The sequence below is a fragment of the Mus musculus genome, chromosome 18 (genome assembly GCF_000001635.26).
Source record: "Mus musculus strain C57BL/6J chromosome 18, GRCm38.p6 C57BL/6J".
NCBI lineage: Eukaryota > Metazoa > Chordata > Mammalia > Rodentia > Muridae > Mus > Mus musculus.
Window position 1 is genome coordinate 15389327 of NC_000084.6, and position 22224 is coordinate 15411550.

Sequence of the window (22224 nt, forward strand, 5' to 3'; positions counted from 1 at the left end):
TAGATTGTACTCAAATAGCAAAACCTCCCATTCATTCTAATGGAAGTGCAAAAACTACAGCTGAATTCTTAAACACCATCAAATATATGGTTTATTTTTAAAACATTTGAAGACTTAATTGTATGATACTAATAGTATGACATATAACACAAGAAACAGAACCCAGCCACACTGCTAATACTTTTAATAGATTTTTCCAAATATTAGCCATTACAGTTCAAATCCATTTAACATTAACTCTAAAGTTGGAATAATATTTAGTTAATAAATGTGAATATAACCAGGCATTCATTTTATTTTTTTAGTTCCTCATAAGTCGCAAGTTAATTGTGAATTGGGAGAGAAAATGATAAATAGATTTTTAAAATATATTTCCACAAATTCCATGTTTATTTGATCAAGCCTGAAAACAATCTAAGAATACATTGCAATGGAATATATATGTTGGGCATTTTTTAAGCTCTTGAATTTTGACTTAAAACAGTAACAATATAACTGCTCTTAAATGTAGTGTTCACTGTATGTGTTGTTTAATATTTGTTTGGTGTGTGTTTTCAGGGAAGTTATGTGCCAAAAGTGAATATCCGCAATTTTTGATTTTTGAAGTTAAGCGTCTTAACATTTCTTTCTGAGAATTTTGGATTTCAAATATTTGTGTTAGTTAAGGTGTGCTGAAAAGTATTGACACCTGGACATGAACTCAGAAAAGTTGAGGTAAATAAAGTTTCTTTTGTTATAGTCCACTTTCAAGTAGAGGCCATGCTTGCACAATTCCAAGTTCACGTATCCTGTAGTTTAGTGATTAGAGCGTCTCATGGCTTTTGTAAGATTGTCTGTTTGGCTCTCTGGCTTCAATTGTCACAGAGGCAGTGTCTCTGTGAGATTTCTGATCTATGAGGAAGGTGTCAACATCACACAACAAAGGCCAGGCAAGGACCAATGCCACCATTTTAATTAGTCCCTTCATTTTGAGATGTCAGGGTTCTCAGTGGGGTTAGAGCAGTGCACACATTGCCTGGATTCTCCTAGGAGAAATGTTGCAGTTTTTGAAATTGACCTCTAATATATCAGCCCATTTCCCAGAGACTACCAACTCCTTATGAAATCTTCATCAGGGAGCAGCTGTGGCCAGCAGTGTCCGAGCTGTGGTGGGACACCCCTCTGAAGATCGAACGGAAGAGGACTCATGATAGTGGCAAATCACAGGAACAAGTTGTAAAATTACCAGTGACTTAGGCTACAGGAAACAGTTTCTTGTAGTATAAAAGGGTAGAACATTTGGAAGAAAATGGAAACACACATTTAAAAATCAGAGTCTCTGATTTGAAAAAAAAAATGCTCAAAATTAAAAAAAAAAGATTTCCTTCTGTTCTCCTTTGACAGACTATGTATGTACATTTCCAGTGTATGGACCACCTTGAAATTTGTGGTGTGTCTGTGTTCTCCTCCTGAGGGAACAGACAGTTGGCATTGTTTCATGGCTCGTATAAATCTTTTATGTCTTCCTGATTTTTCCTCTCTGATCTCTGTGCGGTGTATCTGTCAGTAGCTGTCTCTTGGGAACGGCACTATGCACTTCATTAATAAGAAGGGATTAAAGGGAAAATCCCCGATCTCCTAATATGTTGTATAATTTGGTGTCATCCACAAGGCAATAGACCCCTGCTGCATCGATGTCATTAGAAAGGGACAATTTCATTACATTTTTTACTGGCAGAGCCGTGAGTGAAATGCAAGACATATTGCAAAGACGAAGAGTGTGAAGTAGTCACTCTCTGCCTTCAAACAGTAGAATGTAAAAATATGCTCTTTGTTTCCAAGTCCATGTTGCTTTTATTGATGACACTAAAAATTATGTTTTCACTAAATATTGGGCAAAATTAAAAATTAGAGGAGATTATTGGTATTTTAAATCCCAAATAAGAATCATATATACACATATATGTATATATGTATATATGTATATATGTATATATGTATATATATTCAAACAACATGCTTGTTTTGATTGCCTACTGTGTGCCTGGCACTCTGCCAGCTGCTAGCAAACAAATCACTAAGCTATGATTCCCTGTTTTTCAGTTTGTACCATACTGAATGCTGTCACTGGAAATGACTGTTAAAGTGAGCACAAACGAAGCAAGCTGTCTAGCATAATAAAAATAATCACAGGCCAGGATTTTGAAAGAGTAATCAGAAATGTGCTTAACTATTCCTTGTTAAGTAAATTTATTTTTGACCCGACATATTTGTTGATGGTTGATATCACCTTCCGAACTGAAGCGCTCTGATCTTAAGTCTGCGTGGTATATTGTGAAAACATTTGAAAGAATCGGCAGAAACCTCCCCTGGGAGGTCTATGCCCTGGTTCTGCGTGATCTGCTCAGAGAGGAAGCTTATGTCTCTGGTGTAGTATATTCAAAGCCCTGAAATGTGGCCCATGCTCCCAGCATCTGCCTCAGAACATGACCATGGCACCGAGAGGCATATGCTGCCCTCGTGCCTTTCTGGGAACTCACACATCAGTTTCCTAGCACCGAAGAGAATCAGGTTTAATAGTGGTCCATTATCTCGCTGCCACAGACACAAAACTGCCATTAACAATAAGAAGTCACACACAGTTGGAATTGTGCTTGGGAGAAGAAAGCCCTCCATTACCAGCTATTTACAAGCTAGTCCTTGAAGAAATGGCTCTTCTCTCTTCCACTACTAACTTTTGTTTACTGAAATCGACATTTGCAGCACATTGTCTAAGATAAATGCTATGCTAGACTGTTATGATCATAGAAACTGGGGTTTCCACAGAGCATTCGATGGGCGGAAGGCAAAGCAGTATGGGAGAAATAAATGGTTTTAACAAATAAACCAAGCAGGAGGTAAATACCTTAAAAGCATGATGGTAAGCTATGTGCAGATGGGGTAACTAGGAGCTTTGCACAGAGGCTGTGTGCTCACCCCTTTATTTGGCAACCACGTTGCACCTTGTCTGCATATATTTTAATTCACACAAATGGGTATAATTACACTCACAATGCCGATTGTCGATGCATATCGTGGGAATCAAAACAGCATCAGCAGCTAAGATGGGGCAGGACTGGTTTATACCAGCTAGAGTAAGCAGGATTTAGACACCAACTAAAAGTCAGGACTCGACTAGTCAAGTTCTGGTCTAAAATGTCTCTGCTAGTATTTAGGGATCAAAATGGCAAACAAATTCCCCAGTTTTGCAAATAAGCTTTAAAAAGTCAGTGAAATAGTTAAAAGCTTAGGTGGTTAATGGTTTGTGGTACATTTAAGAGTGTGCACTGAAAACAGACCAATCATTTGATAACAGAGGTTTCCCTCTCCGTGTGATGGATGCAAGGCAGTAGCACACCTTGTTCCACCTCCCACCAGACTCCCAAGTCTGGCTGTCCTGAACCTCAATGGGTGTCCCATGTATAGCTTTCATTTGATGGAACTAACACATGGACAGAAATTAATATTTTTTCCTATTTTTTTTTTACTTTTAGCCCTATGGGTTCTTGGATTCTGAGGGGGAGAGGATTATAGTGAATTAGAGTTAGGTTCTGACAGTCAGATATATAAATACAAATGATGTATTAGCAATGGCCCTTGCTAATGTTTTCCCCCTCCGAGGTAGTTTATAAATAAGGAATAGCTCGTGGAAGAAGTTACTGCATGTCTTCTCCTGAATGCACATGATTCTGTGACATACTGCATTTTGTCATTTTTAAATCAATCCAATGAAGTCAATAGTCAAGACGATGGACAATGCCAGCTTCCTCACAGAGGTGTCCATATGCTCTGCACGGCAAAACTTGACCAGATCTTGGTTCATAATTTCAGTTATTAATGAAAGGGAAGCCAATACACTAGTTGCATAGTTGCTTTGGGGATACATTCAAAAAGATTTCTGTTTTAAAATTTTATATCCATTATAGGCTTTTTCTCACCCCCCCCATTGATAATAGTAAAATATGTGTTATTTAAACTGTGTAACAAGGTGTGAAGCAAGAAACCCGCAAGTGTCTAATTTATAACAAATCTGTTTCCTTAATGGGTGGCAGGAAATCTGAGGCCAGGTCTAGGGAGTCTCTTCTGCCTTCAGTGCTGTCCTCTAGTCATACGGAAGACAATACCTCTCCCGAAGAGTCTTTCCCCTTCTTCTCTTCTCCACGGTCAATGTCAATCACATGCACCACTCCGGGCTTCAGGATCAAGTCTTCCGTCTCCACTTGGCTCCGGTTGTCCTCCACCTCCATGTAGCTCCCTTTTGTCTGCTGCGCGGCTTTGCTGAAGGCTTCCTTAAGGCGACGTTTGAGCTCCACATCAGGACAGAAGACATACTCATAAAGGGCACCTGCCAGCACAGCGCCCATGATTGGTCCAACCCAATATATCTGAGGAGAAGGTGCATGAGGAGAGGAGATAAAAGAGAAAAGTGTCTCAGTGGACAACCTATGCATATAGAATTAACTCAGTTACATTAAAGCAGCAACTCTCTTTCTCTCTCTCTCTCTCTCTCTCTCTCTCTCTCTCTCTCTCTCTCACACACACACACACACACACTTGGATTTTGAAGTAAATGAGAAAATATGCCAAGATTCACCAAAGATTCACACATTAAAGAACATTTAGCCATAAAATAAGAAAGAATAAAATTCCTTTATTTTTCTTTTATTATTATATTTTTTAATGTTCTAATTTAATCCCAGCACTCGGGAGGCAGAGGCAGGCAGATTTCTGAGTTTGAGGCCAGCCTGGTCTACAAAGTGAGTTCCAGGACAGCCAAGGCTACACAGAGAAACCCTGTCTCGAAAAACCAAAAAAAAAAAAAAAGTTCTAATTAAAAAAAAACATTTGAGAAATGGTCTGACTTAGGCTACTCTCAAGACCCATTACATAGCCTAGACAGCCTTCAACTCATACTTTTCCCACTCAGAATTGTAAGTTGATATTAGTAGGTACTGTCACATCTGACTTATTAATTTTATGATAAATCTTAATGTAAAATAGCTATTTTCTGGTGGTTCCATAAGTTAAACAGACACTAGGAATTTTTTTTTTTTTTTTTTTTTTCGAGACAGAGTTTCTCTGTGTAGCCCTGGCTGTCCTGGAACTCACTTTGTAGACCAGGCTGGCCTCGAACTCAGAAATCCGCCTGCCTCTGCCTCCTGAGTGCTGGGATTAAAGGCGTGTGCCACCACGCCTGGCGAGAGAGCCAATCTTAATCCCCATTTTTTCTGCCTGTTTTCTCTGACCACCCCTGTATCACATGGATGTTTGTATCTATTTCAAATAAACACCAAGTTGGAATTAGATATGAAAATGATTCTACTATAGGAAGGGACAACCTGTATCCCAGGTCGCTTTGAACTCACCTCGTAGCTGATAGCCCTGAGCTGCCTGTCCCCCAGTCCCTTCCTGGACCACAGTGCTGGGATTGCAGATGTGTGCTACCATGCCCAGAGTGCATGGTGTCACAGAGAGAACCCAGGGCTTCTGGCATGCCAGGCAAGTACTTTACCAACTAAATTATAGTACTGTGATTATACATAACTTCTATGCTCTACCTCCTTTATCTGAAAAGTAGAGGCTATAGTATATCTCACAGGCTGTGAAGACTAAATGAAATAGCACTTTGAAGGACTTGGTGGTTTGTGGCTCCTGGAAACCAGACCAGTTCATGTATCCTGGATAATTTAAAACTGTATGTGGCTAACTTGGCTGTTAGTTTCCTTATATCATGTGCTTTTCCTCTTTAAAATGTGGTGATGTCGTTGTATGGGAAATGCTATGTGTTATTTCTCTCTCTCTTCTCTCCCGCTCTATACTGCTTTAGTGAGAACTTGGACTGACTTTAGAGATGGATAAGGATTAGTGACTGATTCTTCAGGGCTTCAGTAAATGATATGATTCTACCTCATCAGGGATGCACTCAGAACGAAGTAATAATAATGATGTAGATATTATTCAAATATACATTCGTAAGCCTTGGACAGTTGACACTTTGAGAGGTTACAAGCTACTTTAGGTAGCATTCTCGGTGAGTGATTGAGTTGAAATTTCAGCTTTGCTTCCTTTTATTAATGTACTGTTTGCTTTCTCATTTGAAAAAACAAAACAAAACAAAACAAAACAAAACAAAACAAAACACCCAAACAAAAAACCAAAAGTGTCTATGTCTTCCTTAAAACTCCATCTGGGAATTACCTGCCCTTAGCATCTTCACTGTAAACCTGAAGAAAAGCTGAGTGTCTTGCTGAAGCTGAGCACATACGCTCAGCAGAGAGAACACCCAGGAGAGCTGCTGGACCTACCAACCTCCTTATCTTAAACATGAAAGAGCCTAAAGGAGACTTTATCTTCTCTGTGCCCTTTCGAAGGAGAAATGAGAGCCCTCCTCTAAATGCCTTTGCTCTTTGTTCTCTTGGTCAGATCTCATTAGATTGCTGTTACTTCACGAGCTTCAAGTCCCATGAGGGAGATCAGCCATTGTGTTATCCCCATCCTTTCCACAACACTCTGGAGGAGACGGAAGGTCCATGGTCTCAAAAATGAGTCTTGAGGCCAAATTGCTATTCCCAAACTGAGTTCTGTGAACTTTAAAGTATCTTTAAATTTTTATAAGGAATTTTATTGTTGAAAATAGAAAAATACATACACTCCCGGAAAGTGCCTAAAAAAATAAAACTTCTTAAACCTTACACTGCCTAACTTAAATCTGTCCATTTATTGTAAGATCTATAAACTTCTCGTTATACTTTTCCATTTGGTGGCTGGAGAAATGGTTCCATGTGTAAAGTGTCTCCATGCAAGGGTGAGGATCTAAATTTGAGTCCCTGAAACAAACACAAAAGTCAGACACCATAATGCATGTGTGCAATTCCTGTGCTTCCTACAGGAGGATGGAAAATAGCAGACAGAGAAAGGGAAATCTCCAGGGGCTTGTGGGCCAGCAGGCGTGGTGATCAGCAAACAAGACACCATGCTGCAAACACGGTGGAAAGTGAGAACTTTCCCCAGGTTACCCAAGGTGGTCCTCCGACCTCTTCCTGCTAGATATGTGTGTGCCTGTACACACACACACACACACACACACACACACACACACACACACCCTACAAGGAAAGTAAATTCCATTTTTGTTAATGTAGTAAGTCTTTTCAGAAATATCACTGCCAAAATGACCAGTCCAATGAATGACATTGGGAATGAAGACTTTGCATGTCTGTGTCCAAATTCTATCTTAGCAAATCAGTTCACTTTTTATGTAAGGGAACTCATGCAGTCACAGTGTAATATTTTCCTTCTTTCCTAGGTCACCTCATCCTTGAGTAGTTGTGGTTGGATCCATTGCAGCCACATGCATACGACCAAAGCACAAAGGACAAATTAGTATGTTCATAACTTAAAAAAAAATGTCAAATCACATACGCAGTATCTGATTGACAATTAAAGTTAGCTCTATTTACAATCTGCCATGTATATTTTTCTTGTATTTTGTAGGTCATTTAAGTTAATGTATGCTGACTTCCATAATTGCCTATGATTCAAAGGATAGAAATCCTTTTGCTGACAGAAACAATTGAAACAGAATCACTTGTCTCTCACTACTCTGAGCCCAGATTAACAAGAAGGTTATCCTGAGATTAGAGAGAGCACTTTCCTAGGAGTTGTTTATTTTTCTATCTACAGCTGTGGTGACAATGGCATAAACACTGACATCATTTCTTTGGTACCATCCACAGTTCACATGCTTGCAGGTTCAGTACTCACTGTAGTAATAGTTGCATTTTGCTTATGTAAACTAAGATGGTAAATACCCCTTGTATAGGTTACGCTTTTGCCCATTTCTTTTCTCCTTTTAAGAGTAACTTTATGTTCTATTGTTGCTAAGAAGGCTTTCTTTCAATGATTTAAACAGTAATACTCAGCATACATTGATGATTTAACTTTAGTCTACATTGGAAACCCATGAGAAGTCTGCTGTTCTCTGTCAGACATAGAAATGATGTTTTGAAAGCTCAGCTGCTGGTGAAGACCTAGAACAGAACACTGTGAGATCTTTTGCATCAGGCCTCTGCTGGACTTGCTCTACTCCCTGTGACGGATGCAGTAACAAGTTGAGAGTTAGATTAGAGGGAAAATCAACAGAAACCAGTGAGCTAAATTACGCTAATAAAAAGAGGCATTTGGGTAATTGTTCCCAGCCTCCGAAAGGCAGGGTATATCAACTTAGTAGTTACCCAGTGGTTTGCCCAGTTTCCCATGATAACTGCGGGTCCAAAAGATCGAGCTGGATTCATGCTGGCTCCAGTATAATTGATCTACAATTGGAAAAAGAACAAAACCTCAGACATTTTGGTAACAGGGCTCTTAACAGGTATCATTTGATGTAACTTGCTGTAGTCTCCTCAGAGGAACAAGAGATTTAATCACTTTGTAGTTGGCAAAGTGATAACTCAGTGTCAACAGCTACGGCTGGATCTGAGTGAGCTGTGTGTTTTATGGCAAAACCTGCATGGATACATGGGTATATCCAGATACTTGGAAGACTATTTTTCAGCATGTATCTACTTGTCAAAAAGTTAACACTGAAGTAAACACAACAGTCCTGAAATAATCCAAATGTAGTAGTTGGCACTGGCCAGGCTACTGGAACCAAAGAAAGTGTGAGCTGTAAACTAGCATCTTCAGACCAGCTTCAGGGTGAGGATAAATGAGATCAATCAATTATTGAAGTAGACTTAAAACTTACTGCAAACAAATGTCCAATTGCAACGGAAAATCCAATTGCTAAAGCTATTGAACCAGTAACATCAGTTCGTTTGGAATCACAGCTGGCAAAAATAGTGAACACCAACTGGAAAGTGATTATTAACTCCACCAGGAGCCCATGGCCAGCGGTGAGGTTTCCATGAACCTAGAGAGAGAGAGAGAGAGAGAAAGATACCCCATCAGAATTGAAGCAAGAGTTTAGGACTATAGAAATGCATCAGTATAAAGGGTGTATTTTATCTGCAGAAAAAGCCATGGTTAACTTGAGTCTTCTACCAACCTCACATTGAGATTTCCATACTTTCTACCTCCTAAAATGAAGGAATCAATTTACACCAATTTTGGGCCATTACAGATAATTACTTTTACAGTGATTGAGTTTTCAATGAATGTTGTTTTTAGCAACACAAGCAAAATGTGTTAGTGTGGCACTTAACTTGTAAAAGATGTGCCAAGGTAATTATTAGACCCATCAATTAAGTTTAGGTTAGTTCATAGGTATCTCAACTAAAACATAAGCCAAGTGCTTAAAGCCAGCCCTGGTGTTGAGCTAATGAGTAATACTGCCAATTGACAAAGAGCGAAGAGCAAATGAATATGGATTTACTTTTTTGTTGGTGTTTCTGTGTAGCCCTGGCTGTCCTGGAACTTGTGACTTCAAACTGCTTCTGTTTCCTGGGTGCTAGGATTAAGGCATGACCCTTTATGTAGATCATTTAAAATCCCCTACAGATGAAGAGCAACAAATCCTTGCCCCTGCTATTAAACACGTAATTGTAAGCCCTTAAGATAAAAATACAGCCATGCTGATTTATACCTGTAATCCCAGTACATAGGAGGCTGAGACAGGAGGATTGCTACCAGTTCAAGGCTAGCATGAGCTAGATAATGATTGTGAGATCCTGTCTCAAAAAAACAAACTTAATGTTGTTTAAGTCAAATTACTGAGGTAGGAGAGAAAGTAAAGCAGAACAAATCATTTTGAGTAGTTTCGATCAGATTCAAATTACTCAAGAGTACATAATAATGTTCTCTTGATACATTTTTGCTATCTAGACAGGGTTTCACTTTGTACTCCTGACTGGCCTTGACTCCTGATTCTCCTGCCTAAACTACTCAAGTGCTTGGATTATAGGCAGTCCTCATGCCTGGCTCTTATGTGAAGACGAGTTACTGTGTAGTACAGACAGGTTTTGAACTCGATATATATTCAAGGATGACCTTGAACCTCTGGTTCTCAGGCCTTCACTTCCCAAGTTAGAAGTGTAGATATGTGCCACCAAACGTCATATATGTAGTGGTGGGAATATAACCCAGGACCCCATGCATGCAGGCAAGCAGTCTACCAACTGATCTATATCACTAGCTCCATAATCTAGCTGTATTATGAATGCCTCTCAGGCCATTGGCCACCTTTCACCAGAGTTTGCAAGCACATGAAGTTCTAGTACAGAAATAAGAACTGAAGAGTTCTCACCGTGGTGACTCCCAATCCTCCAACCACACTGGGAGGTGTGACCAGGTAGAGGATGCCGGCTCCAATGATGGCCCCCAGGCACTGTGCAATGATGTAGAAGACGGACTTAGCGATGCTGATCTTTCGTGTGCACACCATGGCTACAGTCACAGCGGGATTGATGTGGCCACCACTGATGTGGCCAAAGCACTGCACCATGGTAGCAATGCTGAGTCCAAAGCAAAGGGAGATGAGGACCATGTCCACAGGTAAGGGGTTTTCTGAGCCACCCCAGTTTATGGTGGATCCCACACCGAGCAAAACAAAGATAAGCGTGGCCAGAAATTCTGCTGAGACTGCCTTCCAGAAAGCCTGAGTCCAGACTCCTTTGAAAGCCACCATGATGCTCTCTCTACTGCAGGAATGTCCACACTTACTGGAAAGAAGAACATAGTGAAGATCAGAAGTCACCAACCTAGCCTTCCAGCTGGAAGGCACATTGAAATCTGGGGGGAGGGGGTCAGGCTGCAGTCTTGCAGTTTGGCGATGGTTTGCTGAACACTCTTTGCAATCCAAGAAAGACTGCTTCTAAAGTCTCCTTAATTAGTAGACGAGAGGCCTGTGATTTCTTATTCACTGGACAGGCAATCCAACCATCCCTAGAAAGGAAACTGTCCCGGCTAAGTTCTTTAAGAGATTAAGACGAATATGTATTTAGCTGGGCGTTAGTTCCCTTGGGCAAGCTTTAAAATGTACACTTTTCATGTGTAGTTTTGGACAGAAACCAGTTTAAGGGGAAGGAGTGCTGGAGGGATGGCTCAGCAGTTAACTGTAGTGGCTATTCTTCCAGAGGACCTGAGTTTGGTTCCCAGTGCATACATGGTCTACCCGCTGTGTCTCTGGTTCCAGAGGACTCAAAGCTCTTTTCTGCCATCTATGGGCACTGTGCTCAGGTGGCATACAGCCGCACATGCTGGCAAAACTCTCATCATGCTCATAAAGTAAGATAAAATAGGTCAATTTAAAAAGTGTCCGACTGATTCCAGCACCTGTTATACTTTTCTGCACTGTCTGCTCCCCACTTCAGGAAGAAACTTCTCTGACCAAGGTTGCAGGTAGCCCAGGGAGTGGGGTGGGGGGACATGGAGAGAGTTGGACAGGGGGACAATTCCAGTGGATATGATCGTATTTCATTATGTAAGCACACACATATATTAATTTCCAAAGAATAAAGAAAAACGTATCTTAAGAAGGCAGATCATTTTCAGTTTTGTATTTTGTAGCTTCAAAACGGCATTTTGAAAAAGGACCCATTCTACATAGCAAGGGCATATGGATTTGGAGATTTGTTAGGAAGCTGGGACTGTGAAACTGTCTTTAGGGAAGGTAAATTGGTGGAGGGCAGAATTGCCTCTCCTTCTTGGTGTGGACCCTAGGGCCAGGCAGGGACTCAGCTGGGACAGGGACACTTCTGCTGTTGCTCTAGCGGAGGCAAGCTGCAAGCAGGAGTAGCTTGGGAGCCAGAGGGAAATCTGTGCCCAGCCTCTGGGCAGATCTGGGCTTGTAGCGCTGGGACGTGACAATCTCAATCCCCAGGGGGGGAGCCTGAGAGGCTCTGGAAGGGCGGGGCCACGGGCACTCCACGCTGGTGCCAGGCTTTCAGGCCGTGGCCAGGTAATCACGGAGAAGTAGGTATCATAAGTGGTAGGCACCAGAGAGAAGAGACTAGGGTGAGGGTTGCTTTTCAGTGTTTGGGAGTCAGGATAATGCCTCCACAGGCCCCATTGTCCCTCAAGCAGTAACGGGATTAATCTCCAACATCCCCTCCCAAATCCTGGAGTCTGGAGTGTGTAAGCCAGCTGCAAGCAGTCTTCCTATCCGCAGGGTACAGAGCTAGGAAGATTAAGAGAAAGAGGGGGTGTGGCAGGAAGCACTGGGGAGCCTCTGCGGGGATGAGTTTAGAGTTTCTCATGGGGGGGGGGGGACTGCTCTCCCTTGGGCTTGGCCCTGGAGCACTGTGCGTCCCCTTTTGAGGCGCTGTGGAAGTGGGGAAGGGAGCAGGGGAAGAAGGAGAGGATTGGAATGTGGTCAATAAGGGATTCCAAGGCAGCTTTTGCGAAGGGAGTCACTTTGCTGTTGGGATCTTCCTTCTTACTGTATTTAAGATCTTTGGAGCAGAAGAGGGTAAGATTTGGAGACACTAATGCAATTGCTTACTCAGACCAGAAATTGTTAAATTCCCCTTTAGAATGGCAGTCATCCCCACTTATCCCCTTACCTAAGACATTAGTTTTGTAATGAGACAGAAAGGCAGTGTTTAGCATAGAAGACTACGTAGGGGCTGGCCTAGAAAACCAGAGGCTCAAGGAGGGTAACCTCCTCAATATACTGTGAGGTTCTTATCTTTTGAACATCAGCCACTGGCCTAGGGAGCCCAGCTTCAGTGTGGGCAGCGAGGAAATCCTGTAAGACTGGGTTGGGGAAGGTTTTCTTCACCTTTAAGAATTCTGGCCGGGCATGGTGGCACACACCTTTAATCCCAGCACTTGGGAGGCAGAGGCAGGCAGCTTTCTGAGTTCGAGGCCAGCCTGGTCTACAGAGTGAGTTCCAGGACAGCCAGGGCTACACAGAGAAACCCTGTCTCAAAAAACCAAAAAAAGAAAGAAAGAAAAAAAAAAAAAGAATTCTGCTTTGCTGTTAGTTTGACGAAGGGGCTTTCCTTCTGACTTGAAAAGGGAAATCACTCTATATGCATACTCAGCCACCCAGGGGACTGCCACCTATACACAAAATATGCCCTGCCTGAGAGGTTCTCTGTGCTAATCACTTAATTATGAGAGACCTCAGCTGGGACAGTGTTGATGTATTCCTTAGAAGAACATAATATACATTTAAAAAAACAAAACAAAACAAATCAACCCCCCCAAAACAAAAAAACCCAAAGAATAACAATAATAAAAACAACAACAACAAAAACCAAACAGCAATTGGAACGGGACACAGAGGGCACTCTGGGGAGGAGTTAGAAAAGTCTCTGAGAGAGACTGTGAGAACATTGAAGAGGGAGGGAGAAGAGGCACTTGGGAACTCACCAGCAGTCCAGGGTTGTAGCCAGGTGGCAGAGGGGCAAAGTGCTATTACAGGTGCTGTCTTCTGAGGCCCAGAGAGAGGAAAGAGAAGGGGACCAAGCAGGAAGTGCAGGGAGCAGGGTGGGTAGGAAACAGTCCCTGCTCAATAGCAGAGCACCCAGGGGAGGCGGTCCTGGAAAAGGCCAGCCTCCCTCCAGCACCCTTTGTCACCTGCTCATTCACACACCTGTCCCCCTCTCCAGAGACCTAATCAAGAAACTCAGTTGCTCTTTGAACCTCATTTTTTCATCAGAGAAATTAAAAAGAAAAAAACAAAGCATCCAAACCCGTGAACCATAAATAGAAACTTTAAAATGACTTTAGCTCCCCCCCCCTTTTCTTAAAAAAAAAAAGCCACAAAAATCAGATCTCCCAAGCAGCCTCAGCTAGCTGTGGATCCCCCAAAACTTCTAGCATGTATGTTCCTCGCCGCCTCTGTGATGGTCTCCCCGGCATTGCTCCAAGCCCCATGATCACCATCAATGTGCCCTGATGTGTTCACACTCATAGGAAATAGACTGACACACTTTGTTTTGCTGTTTTTCTTCCCTAGAACAAAGCAGGATTTGCTGACCTGACCGACCGGGCTCCAGTAATCTGGGCACATTGCTTCCCAGTGAATGCACTGCTCCATCCACTCCTGGACAGATAAGTGCCCGGGTGAGCAATTTTTCTAATGAAAAATATTACAGAGTAATTTCCCATGCTATAAAGCATCCCCTCTCTTGTTCCTTCCTCTGCTTCTCCTCTGCATAAGCTTAGTCTCCAGGTTTAAAAGAAGCCGGCACCTGCGCTGTTGCTACCTTCTAGATTCTGCCTGCAAAAACATGGATACCCGCAATGAAAGAGTTTTTCATCTTTTGAAAGTGCTGAGCATTGTTTCCTGAAGGCAAAGAAGGACTTACCCCCACCGCCTTGCCGCAGCTCTGTCACTCATGCCTTCCCTGGCCAGAGTGCAGCTCAGTGCCTGCCCCCGGGCTCCAGTACACTGGGAGTCAGATTACGGGCACTTGTCTGATTGGGTTTTTGGAGAGTAGGGGTGGAAAGATTCTGCACCATGTGGCAATCAGTAAGTTATATTTGAACTAGAAATTGTCCCTGTACCTGATCATTATAGACACAGGGCATTTCAGAAATGCAAAGCACTTGAGAATGTATTTCTTTAGGTGCTCATCTTTGCAAGGGCAGACTTCCCTAAGTGTTTATTTGGATTATTCCAATCACCAAGGATTGAAGAGAAATTGCCTCGTTGGCTCCTTATTGAAACTGACCAACCATTAGAAAATGGTTGTGAGCTAGTCATTGACTTTCAATATTTGAAATATGTGAGCTTAGAAATTAATTATAATATATAGCTGTAACTCCACTTACATTATCTACTCTTTGAGTTCAACAATAATAATGATGATGATGACTATAATTTTTTTACTATGAAGCAGCAATTTTTAAAAACACGAAGGTTAGACAGAGACAGAAAAAAATGTACCGTTTGGAAAGCTGGGGCCAGGACTGTATATATACTTTGCTGTTCTCTGTTAAGAATGAGTGTAGGACACAGTCCTCATAAGTTACTCAGGACTGTAAGATTGTCACCACAGGGAGTTGAGCAGAGCGTAGGACTCCTCCAAATGCATGAGTGCATGCCCATGAAACTGTCCCCATCCAGTGAGCTGCAAGGAAATCGGAAATAGTTGCAAGTCCCACCAGAGCAATATGATTTTTTTCCTTAGATAGACCGTAGGTACATAGCAAAGGAGTAATCTTAGCCCCTGGTTTATGATTGTGTCTTAATAATTAATCAATGAATTCTAATCAATATAATGAGTATCAGGAATTCACTGCTCAACTCAGCAACTAAAACTGTGATATACTTTTATTCGTAGGTTCTCTGGCTCTTAACTCTTTCTTCATTTCAGATGGAACACACACACACACACACACACACACTCACACACAGGCATGCACTCACGCACGCATACATGCAGACCTACACTTTTTCATTTGTCTGACTTGTGTGCTTGAGATAAGGCAACATGTTCATTAGGAGAAGGAATTCCGAGAAGCATCGTTCAGGGCTTTTCCTCAGCAGCCCTCAGGTAACACCACTTGCATGGACTTCCTCCAGCGTCCTGTTGCTCAGTGATCATTGTGAAACCTTTAAAAACATGCTTCCTCAAGTCAGAGAGCGTTCTGACTGAGTGGGGAGGGAGGCTTTGAAAAACCCACAAGGGACATTTGAAGCATTTCATATTGACTCGAAGTTTACTGTTTAGAGTTTATTTTCTAAGGTGTGTCTTTTCCTCCCTGATTATAAGCTGTGGCTCTTTCAGCAGACACACTAAATGTAATCACCTTGACGGGAAAAAAATGGGGCCAGGGCGTTTATGAGGTATAGGAACTCAGGAGTCCGGGTGGGATCTCTGCCTTATGAACACACCCTGCACAGAGGTCAAGGTCTCTGCAGAGCCAGATGCTTCTTGGGGCTGTAGGCTGTCGGGTGCTGGGAGGACATGTTTGCCTGGGCTCATTAGCATGCTGTGCAGGGCCTCTGCAGTTCCCATCACCACCTCACAATGTGCCAGCAACACTTGGTTGCCACGGTTTCCCTTGTCTCTGGCTGGCTGATGTGTTGACAGTCTAGTTCCTAAGGGTTGACTGTTCCCAGCTAGGGAGGGGCCACCCTCTTTGGCACCATCTCTTGTACTCATTGGTACTCTGCATAGTGACCTAAGATGGAACAGGGGTTAACTCTTTATTCACCACAGGTAGTTTTTACTGGGCATGATTATCCCATTTGTAACTGAGTTGATTTCCCTGATCTTCCCTGAACAGTTTCGGGTTGGTCCAATGAGCAAGGTACTTGCCTGGATATAGACAGACATTTCCTGTGGGCTAGCCTGTGGAAATGGATGCAGAAAATTGAGGAAAGAAAGCCCCAAGTAATGGTGGTAAGGCTGTATAGGTAGGAAACAACAGCTTCTAAGCTCAGCTGTGTGAAGCTGGATTTCGACGTAAGGACAGTTGGAACTAATTTGTTTTTTCACATTGAGTATTACGAGCCTCCATCTTTTAAAGGTTGGGATTACAGGGCTTAGCTTAGTTGATAACGTGAATAATCCATATAAGTATGAGGAACGGAACTTGATACTGCTCACATCTAAGCCACTCTTGTGCTTACAGTCCCAGGCCTGGGAAGGCAGAGGCAGAAGAAGCTATGGAGCTTTCTGGCCAGCCAGTGTACCTGTGCACTCCATCTTCACTGGGAGACCTGACTCAAAAATAAGATGAAGAGCAACATGAAGACAACTGATGTTAACATCTGTCTTCAACAGATAAGCACTTTTGCGTGCGTGCATGCATGCATGCACACACACAGATACATACACACAGACACACAGACACACACAGACATACACAGACACACATACACACAGACATACACAGACACATACACACAAACATACACAGACACATATACTTGCACACAGACACAAACATATACACGTAAACACAGAGAGACACATATAGAGTGAAGAAACAACTTAGTAATGAAATCTTAACATTTGTTCTATACAGGTTATGATCTCTTTGGGGGACAGTGTGTGTGTGTGTGTGTGTGTGTGTGTGTGTGTGTGTGTGCTTTTGTCTTGGTCTTTAATCTCTGAACACATGAAAAAATACTAAATGTATATCTACATGGCACAAAATGTTAAAATTGGTCTTCTATGCTAGACCACCTCCTGCAATTTTAGTTAATGAGCCTTGTGATATTAGATTAATAACACACAAGGAAAATGTAGAAACACACAAGTGTCCAGCTTGCTAGAGAAGATTCAGTCTCATCTAATGAATCTTGCTTTCCTTTTTACAAATCTTGGTGTCAAAGGTCCCCAGAGGTCTTTATATATCAGTATACTTATACAAACATATAAACAAATCAACAACAGCAGCTTTTACAGCCATTAAAACAACCACAGCAAAGCGGTTAGTGAGGCTTTGAGCTCCCATCAGAGGTGTTGCTTTATGGTCATAATTCAGGATAGTTTCCGGCTCCTCCCCACTCACAGAGCCAGAGAAAAGCTGATTAAACAACAGCAAGGGTTTGATTGTCCAGCTCAGCTTGCTGAAGTGGAGGGGAGCAAAGCTGCTTCCCAGAGAACGTACAAGCTTTAAAAATTAACTTTCCCTTTCCCCACTCCTCATGGATGGACTGGGGTTTCCCAGTTGATAGAACAAATGCATTTGCCTTGATTCAGCCCCACAAGCCACCTTTGCCTCCGGAGTTGTGCTCTGCTGACATTTAAGGCAGGAATTCCCTGGGAAAACGGTCAAGAGATTCTTTTGGTGTGGCTGGCAGACCTCCAAAAGGTCTAGAGTTCCCCTGCCCGGGCAAACAGGGAGAGAGCGCAGGAGGGAGGGAGAGAAACAGAAGGACTTTATTGAGTGACTCTATTTCATCTGCAGCTTGTACAAAAAGCAGAAATGTGGCTGGGTGACTGGATGTTTTTCTTGCCCCTTATCTCCTGCCCAGCTAATATGACAGTTCAGAGTGTCACTAGTGCTTTAGATGCAACTTGGACACGACAGGGGACATTGATTGACTGGGAAGCCAAGAACTCTGCGAGCTACTGACCTGGACCAGGTTTAAAAAATTAACTAATCATCTAAAATGCAGCGTGGAGTAGAGATTGTTCCAACTTTGAGTTAATTTGTCTGTGTTAGACCTACAGTGTCACTTGGGTGGTCACTGTCACCTGTTAAATCCTTTCCAGCCGCCTGGTGGTCTTAAAAGTGGCCCCTTTCCCTGTCAGTCTCTGTCATATGATTCTCTGATTTGTTTTTAAAAACCCCTGGGAAGTCACCTCTTCCTTGATTCACCCTATCTGGGGTGGTTCTAAGTGTGAATTGCTCCCCAGTTGGTGGTGCTGTGTGGGGAGTTTAGGAGGCCCCACTTCTAGTTCTCAGCCTTTTGTACTGATAGTTGGGATGTGAGCTCTCAGTTTCCTGCCCTAGGTACCTGCTGCTCACTGCTGTGTTTTCCTGACGCAATAGATGTATTCCTCTGGAACTGTAAACTCAACCTGCTTCTAGAGTTGCCTTGATCCTTGTGTTTAATCACAGGAACTGAAAAGGAACTAAGACAGCATCAAATCTTAACCTCTGAGCCTACCGAATCTGAGTTTACTCTTGACACAATTCTACTGGTACATATTCTGTTTGTGATACAGACATGGCTGCTCTGGTAAGCACACTAATTCTTGCACTAATTCTTGCAGAGGAAAAATGCACCTTTATTGGTGTTATTCCAGGTGTCCGAATGCCACACAAAGGGAATGCTTGTGCTTTGATCTGCTCATAACGCTGTTAGTTGTTTGTATAGTTCCCAGTAGGTGTCTAGAATGGACCAAATATGGTATAATTTGTTAGTCTTTCAACAAACAGGATTTAGTTGCTTTTTTAAGTACAAATGTTAGTTTGAAGGAAGAGATTTATTAACAAACAGGTGAGTGACCCAGTGGTGGTTGATACAGCGAACTATGATTCATGCTGCAATCTAAGAGTAATTTGGACAGCTAAATATTTTAACAAAACCTTAAGGGTTTACTAATGACTTCAGTACCATCTTTGTATTTTTTGTTGAAATGTTTTCTACACTCCTCCACAGGGCACGGGATACAGATTTTATAAACTCTCAGAGAAATGCAGTAGCTATTGGCCATGCTACATTTTTTATTTTTGTTATTTACCTGGTGCTGGGGATTGAACCCTGCCTCATGCCTGCTCAGCATGTGCTCCACTACCAGCCTCCAGTGCTGTTGTTTCAAGGAGAACTTATTCTATAGAAAGGATGAAAGAGCTCAGTAGTGTTCTAGCTCGGAGAGCTCTGATTGTTGAACAAAGTGCTGTCCCAGGTAGATAGTGACTCATCAGGGAAAGCAAAGCGAGATGTTTGGTGTCTGCGATCATGGCTGGTTCAGCACCTTGCCACAGCTGAGAGCATCGAGCTCAACCACAGACCAACATAAGGACACAACTCATGTTTCAAAATATTGTGCAGAGATTGTGTGAATAAAAAGCTTTTATTCTGGTTATTTCAGAGTTGGCAGGATTAATGATCTAATGGTTAGTCATTTGTCAAAATTACATGGTAGAGGACAAGAGCCAACCCTAGAGTTTGAGTTTTGAGCACGTAGTCATCACCACTGAATTTATTCACTTTAGGTAAGGAAGCTAAACAGGAATTTTTTCATTGTGTTAAGATTTATTCACTATTTAATTTTGTGACTCAGCAGGCCATAGTCAACTTTTTAAAACAGAGAACAAACACAACCCTATTCAACCATTTTCTGTGGGAAATTGTCTGATCCATGCAGCTACTCTGATATGGAAAGCTTGGAAAGATTCAAGTCTTATCAAAGTTAGATTCAAAGTCAACTGTAGAAGATGGATTCAAAAATCGTTTATTTATAAGAACAAGCAAACAGAAACAAAAACAACTTCTGGGCTAAGTAATTAATCAAGTGATTAAAAATATTTCACAGTATTAAGACATAAATTAGTTTAAACCTTTAGTTTGTGTTACCTTGTTAATACGCTGGAAACAGGCAAAAAGGAGTTTGAGGTAGCAGCCTATTTCTGAATGGTGCAAGTGTGAGTGAAGAAGCCCGCTGGTGCACATGCTCAGTATTATTGCTGTTGAGCTCCTTCGGCAGCTGAGAAGCACAGGGATAGATATCCTTGGTTCAGAGACACAGAGGCCCTCCTCTCAGGACTTCGCTTGCTTTCCTCAGTCTCAGTTACTGAAGGTCAACCATAGCCAAGTGTTAAATGGGAAATCCCAGGGATAACTCACGGTTAAATTATGCTTGACTGGGAGGCTGAAATCTCTTTGGAGTAGGCTCTTACATGAAGCCAAAGCATCTCTTAGTATATTGTCATTGGGTCATAGTAGCATAATGGCTCCATCACAAGGGTTCTGTCATTCACCTCAGCTCACCTATGGATCTTTCCCTCCCTCTCTCCCTCCCTCCCCCTTTTTCTTCCTTCCTTCTTTTCTTCTTTTCTTTCTTTTGCATCTTTTCTTTCTCTCAGTCTTTGACAGGGCTCGCTATGTACCCTAGCTGGCTAGAACTTACTCTGTAGGTCAGGTTGGCCTCATGCTTACAGAAATTCAGCTGACTCTGCCTCCTGAGTGCTGGGATCAAAGGTGTATGCCACCACCCCTGGCTTTAATACTGTCCTCGGTCCCACCCTTTCCTGTCTCCTGCAGCATCTTTAGCATGCTTCTTCTCCTTTTGTTAAACTTCTTTTATGTTTTGAGATTACACTATACTTAATATCATTTCCCATTCCTTATCAGTCTCTCCTTGCATTCATTTAACACATACACACAGACACAGACACACATACACACACACATACACACACATACACACACACACATACACACACATTCCTACCATCAAACTGTTCAGTCTGTATAATGTGGCTTGTACATATCTTTCTAGGGCTGACCACTTGGTATTGGATAACCAATTGAGGTAACACCAATCTTTAATCCAAACCCTCTGAGACTTTTTCCTATAACTCCTTTTCAACTGAGAAATATTTATATAAAACACACAAATCAAACAGTTGCTGCTTACAAGTCCCAAGTTTTAAAATAATTTTGACATATATGCAAATATTTAATGATACTGTAGATCAAAACCAATACCACATATAACTTATTAGAACCCAAAACAAATTTGCACAGTGATGAGATGCTTACTTTTATATAAAGAAATAAACCCTGGCTAAAATATGACATCTCAGAGTATAGTGCATCTTTAACATTTTTCAGACTGGTCGATACTTTCATTTTATAATCATCGATGCTGAGAGTTTAGTGCTCATGAATTAGTACTACAGGATGACAGAAGTATGTCATCAGACATTTCAGAAGTTGTTGGAAATTCTGTCCTAAACCAAAATCAAAATTCAGTTAATGATTTTTTAAAATGAAACTTGTCAATAATTCAAATAACAGCTTTCAAAATTAAACATTTTAACACAATATAATCCAATGACTGAGAATTATTTTGATATTTATATGTTGAGGAAAATATTGATAGTGTTTTTTTTCTCTGTAATTAAGGTCTTCAGTTTCCACAAGAGCAGAAAACTTTATATATGCAGCAAGAACATTGATACTCACGACACAGTATAATCCTCCACGTGAGCTAACGTTGGGCAGTGTGTGCTGATGTTGTGTGTTGTGACAGGATGCCCAGAGCAAAGGTCTTGTGCTGCGTCTCCAGGACAAGGGTCACAGCGACTTTGCACAATGCAACTCTGGCTAGCACAGAAAATACCTCAGACTCATCACCTGTTGAATTTTGAATGGCTTTTTTTCTGGTCACTAAACATTCAGAAAACAATTACTACTGCCAATGTTTTTCATGAACTCTCCCCTCCTCAGTTGGGTTTGCAATCCACCGATTAAGAAGCCACACTCTCATTCATTCATTCATTCATTCACTCATTCATTCATCAAAAACTCTTTGCAGTGAAACATTAGTCAATATTGCAATGAGCTTTTATGCAAATTGTATGTGTGGATACCATATTAGGAACTGAAACATGATTTCAAAGTTTTACTAACATTAATGATAAGAATAATGCAATATATAGTAGTTACATTGAATTTTTAATTTTAAAAACATTTTCTGAGACAAAGTCTTGTTATATAACCCTGTCTGGCCTGAAACTGGCTGTGTAGACTAACTAGGCTAGTTTCCAAACTGCAGCAGCTTCTCTTGCTTCTGTCTCTGTAGTAGTGGGATTTAGGTCTAAACCACCATGCCCAGCATAGAT

At 41.7% G+C, this 22224-nt stretch overlaps 1 protein-coding gene and 1 long non-coding RNA gene across 10 annotated transcripts in view; one reads left to right on the forward strand and one right to left on the reverse strand.

The window, feature by feature from the left end:
- Positions 1-14426, forward strand: part of A830021F12Rik — a 53190-nt gene extending 38764 nt beyond the window's left edge. Inside the window, exon 2 of the long non-coding RNA XR_003952553.1 lies at positions 13922-14426. This is a non-coding gene — a long non-coding RNA (RIKEN cDNA A830021F12 gene). The remainder of the gene's footprint in view (positions 1-13921) is intronic.
- On the reverse strand, positions 68-21656 carry Aqp4 (aquaporin 4). Of its 9 annotated transcripts, NM_001308646.1 has the most exons (8): positions 21566-21656; positions 19952-20081; positions 18658-18762; positions 14855-15038; positions 10262-10676; positions 8765-8929; positions 8253-8333; positions 68-4403 (listed from the first exon to the last, which is right to left on the reverse strand). In NM_001308646.1, exons 5-8 carry the CDS (start codon positions 10640-10642, stop codon positions 4125-4127), a joined length of 906 nt encoding a protein of 301 aa, NP_001295575.1. In that variant the 5' UTR covers positions 10643-10676; positions 14855-15038; positions 18658-18762; positions 19952-20081; positions 21566-21656; the 3' UTR covers positions 68-4124. The 9 variants fall into 8 exon arrangements, with proteins under 9 accessions (NP_001295575.1, NP_001295574.1, NP_001295571.1 ...); NM_001308645.1 differs by lacking the exon at positions 14855-15038; NM_001308642.1 differs by lacking the exons at positions 18658-18762; positions 19952-20081.
- Between the last annotated feature and the right edge of the window lie 568 nt (positions 21657-22224).